Genomic DNA, 3,559 nt, shown 5'->3' on the forward strand with positions numbered 1-3,559 from the left:
TGTTCTTCTTACAAACAGGAAACAATGCTCTTCTTGCAAGTAGCTAGTTCACAAATGCTGCATGCACTGTCTTGGCTGTGGCAAGTTCAAATATGAACATTAAATGTTCCACCTTGGTATTGAACTTCCCATTCAACAGTAAACCCTGACCCTTATGAGGTGCATGAGTCATAGTTAAACTTGGAATTTTTTCTGGAAAACTTGTGCAAATGTGCCTGAAAGTTGCATGGCCTTTGACTATTATTTACAAGTTTAACTTAAGTGCATTAGCTATTGGCACTTAAATCTTTGACAAACAGGTAAAAGTGTAGGTGTGATATGTACATTGGCTGTACTATATTTTGTATATTGATGGAGCAAAATGTCCCTGACGTCGACTGGTGAATGAGGTCAATTAAGGGTTTGGGTGCCAACAAAAGCTTTTTTTTTCGCATGTAGTAAATGGCACAGAACTTAGTAACATTCTTTTCCAAGCAATAGATCTGTTAAATGCAGGAAAGCTACTTGGTCTTTAACAGTCTACATTGTATATGTTATTTTGTAAATCATTTCACATAAACCAGATGAAGAAAGAACTGCTTTTTGTGTTAATGATATCTAGTGCAAATCAAATCAAATGGGCAGCTGCTGAAGACCAAAAAACACCATACAGGCTCCACCTCAGGCACACAGGTGCATGACAGTTCAAACCATGACCCACAACTTGCACTTGGGCACGAAACAAGAAAGCCCTGGTGGCCGTTACACACAACAATAAAGGTTAATCAGATTCTATATATTGTCATTGGCAGCATGTTTCAGTCTTCACAACCAAATTCTATACAAAATGGACAAACTATGTATTTCAGTATATGGCATCAGGGTCACTCTTTAAAGCCTATAGTGCAACTTAAGACATTTGTAGGCAAGACAAGTCAGGTTATAAGAAATTGGTTCTGGCAGGGTCAGAGGACAATCAATATCTTCAACCAGCTTTCAGCAGAATGTGTTCTCAAAAATCCCTGTATTGAACCCTACAGTGCCTGGGATCATATCAAGCAGAAACATGCTGACTTTTTGACCCTGTTTGCTCAGCTTGATCCTAAGGGACCATTGGGCATGCAGCAAACTAGGCCAAGCCTGCTTTGCCATCTCAACTCATGCATGTTCAAAGATAGAGAGGTCTCTTTTATACGGGGTTAGTTGTTTAAGCTGTTCAACCACTTCAGGTAGTGATGCACATTTATACTCCACTTACATTCCATTTCACTTGTGATCCGAGGCACAACGCAGAGTGTTATACTTTATTATAAGTCTATTCAGCAATCTAAAAGTTATCCTGAAGACACAATCACCCATTTCCGCCAACATGAAGTTGAAGTATTTCTTGATCTTCAATGTTCATGTAACAATTGAAATTATACCTTTCTTTGGCTTTGTTCTTGATGTCTTTTTTGGTGTAGAAGTCAATTGTTGGGACTGGAACGATGTTTCACTGTCTTCAGCTACAAAAGCAAAGAGATTTCTACAGGTTACAAAGTGCAATCAAGACAAAGAAAACTTATAGGTCAATCAAACCATGACAAATGAAGCCATACTTGAGGCAGAGAAAATAACTTCCTAGATAATTATGTTTACATCATAATTGGTACAGCATAATTTAGATAATCAAAAGTGTAAAAACTTAGCACTTGTTCAGCCTAGTTGTATCAAAAGTATAGGATTTTGACTCACAGGATAAAGTATTGCTGCTGACATCAGCATCAACTCCAGAATCAGAACTATTCAGGAACATTCCCTCGGTAATCAAGCTAGCAAGACGAAGATACCTGTAATATAAAATTTTAACATGTAACAACTACTGGTATGTTTTTGATCCAGTAAAAGAAAGTTTTCATATACACGATAGTTTTATAAGATATCTAATATCACAGGCAGTTTTTACCTTTCCTTTGGTAGTGGCGGAGGGGATCTATGGGGCCTCTTTCTGGTTGTCACTTTGTCCTTTTGCCTGGTGATAAAAACAACTTTTTAATTTACAATGCAGCTGCACTTAGCAGTCTACCTTTAAGTTACTTCATGTGCCTTGTGTGACATATACTAGGTAACCCAGATGTTGAAGGGGGCTCAGCCACCGTGACCTATTTTAAAGGAGTCCTAAACTCCAGAGGGGAGTGTTATTTTCCAATAGATTATGTATCAATGAATATACAATCAGTGGAATTTTTTCATAATTTCAATTGTGGTGAAATACACAACATGTGTTTGTACAACAATATGACACTCACTAAACCCATGCAGACCCAACCCATGTATTTCCTATACGACATGACACTTCCTTCATCATGCATACTTTTGGAATAAATGAGAAGCGATGTTCACATGTAGCCTTTGCATGGTCAACCCTTGCCTGGGTACCATCCTAGGGAAGTGAGTGTAAGGAACCCCGGTAGAAATAGGATGGTACCCAGGCTAGGTCAACCCAGCCTGGGACTGTTGGTACTTACATGAAGAACCTGCTTGTTTTACTGTCAGACAACATGTACTGGTACTGTATATATGAACTATCAAGTTGGCAATAAAACTTAGTTTTATACAATTGTACTTATTGACAAGTGTGTAAGTGGCAGTACATACCTCCTTGTTGGTATATCCTCCTCTGGTAAAATCTTAATACGATTTGTCCTGGAAAATAAAAGGTCACATCCAGGTCATTTATATGATTAAGAATTAGATTTGGAATGATAAAAGAAACCAATGCTTCCTTTTGTTTTGTAATTCAGTTAGTAAATGTAATATGACCGACTGATAATCAATTGTAACTGTACAGTCATGTAAAAGATGCCTGAAAAAATACTCTTACCCTTAAACACAAACAAGCTGCCAAAGAACAAGTGGTACAAGAATCCTAAATGTATATGATATTTACCTCAATAAGGTGCTAAGTTTTGGGTTGAAAACTTGCTGCTAAAATGCCAATGTGTCAGACTCTCTGAGACAGTCAAACTGGAAAAACTGGTACCTCAATGATCCACTGCATAGCTCGAGCACCATCCACTTGCGAAAGTTACTTACTGCCATCTGTAATGTAATACAGACTATGCTAAATAAGCACAACTAATCAACATACCTTAAAATTTGTAGACTTCTTACTTCTAACCTCATTTAAAATGCCTTGTTTACGATAAACAACTCTGTATTGTGAGATAAGATAATCTAAAAGAAGTGGTACACAATACAATATCAATAATAATCATCTAGACTGGGTGTATTTTGCCGTAGCTGTATATACCCTTACAATCTTTTTTCCAGGTGATTGCCTCAAACAATTTTGTTTGTTTATCTCACATCCATACTCTGAGACTCTAAGACAGAAGTTTCTTTAATGTGAAGGTACTTTGTATTTTTTTTTATATCATGGACAATGTGCATGACAATGACCACACTTCACAAAAAGATATTGATTCAAATTAAAGAAACTCACCTGTGAAAAGTGCAGTGGTACTTTGCATCCAAGGTGGAATGCATACTGGAAATTAAAAAAGAAGGGTATGATGACCATAAAACAAATTTGGACAAT

At 37.1% G+C, this 3,559-nt stretch overlaps 1 protein-coding gene across 1 annotated transcript in view; it reads right to left on the reverse strand.

Moving 5' to 3' along the window:
* Nucleotides 1–1,070: 1,070 nt before the first annotated feature.
* LOC118420125 overlaps nt 1,071–3,559 on the reverse strand; it is a 5,669-nt gene continuing 3,180 nt past the window's right edge. The window contains exons 5-10 of the mRNA XM_035826829.1: nt 3,002–3,060; nt 2,617–2,664; nt 1,925–1,990; nt 1,714–1,808; nt 1,404–1,484; nt 1,071–1,081 (exon numbers count right to left, since the gene is read on the reverse strand). Coding sequence (XP_035682722.1) covers nt 1,071–1,081; nt 1,404–1,484; nt 1,714–1,808; nt 1,925–1,990; nt 2,617–2,664; nt 3,002–3,060 — 360 coding nt within the window. The remainder of the gene's footprint in view (nt 1,082–1,403; nt 1,485–1,713; nt 1,809–1,924; nt 1,991–2,616; nt 2,665–3,001; nt 3,061–3,559) is intronic.

The sequence above is a fragment of the Branchiostoma floridae genome, chromosome 7, assembly GCF_000003815.2.
Source record: "Branchiostoma floridae strain S238N-H82 chromosome 7, Bfl_VNyyK, whole genome shotgun sequence".
In the NCBI taxonomy this organism is placed as follows: domain Eukaryota; kingdom Metazoa; phylum Chordata; class Leptocardii; order Amphioxiformes; family Branchiostomatidae; genus Branchiostoma; species Branchiostoma floridae.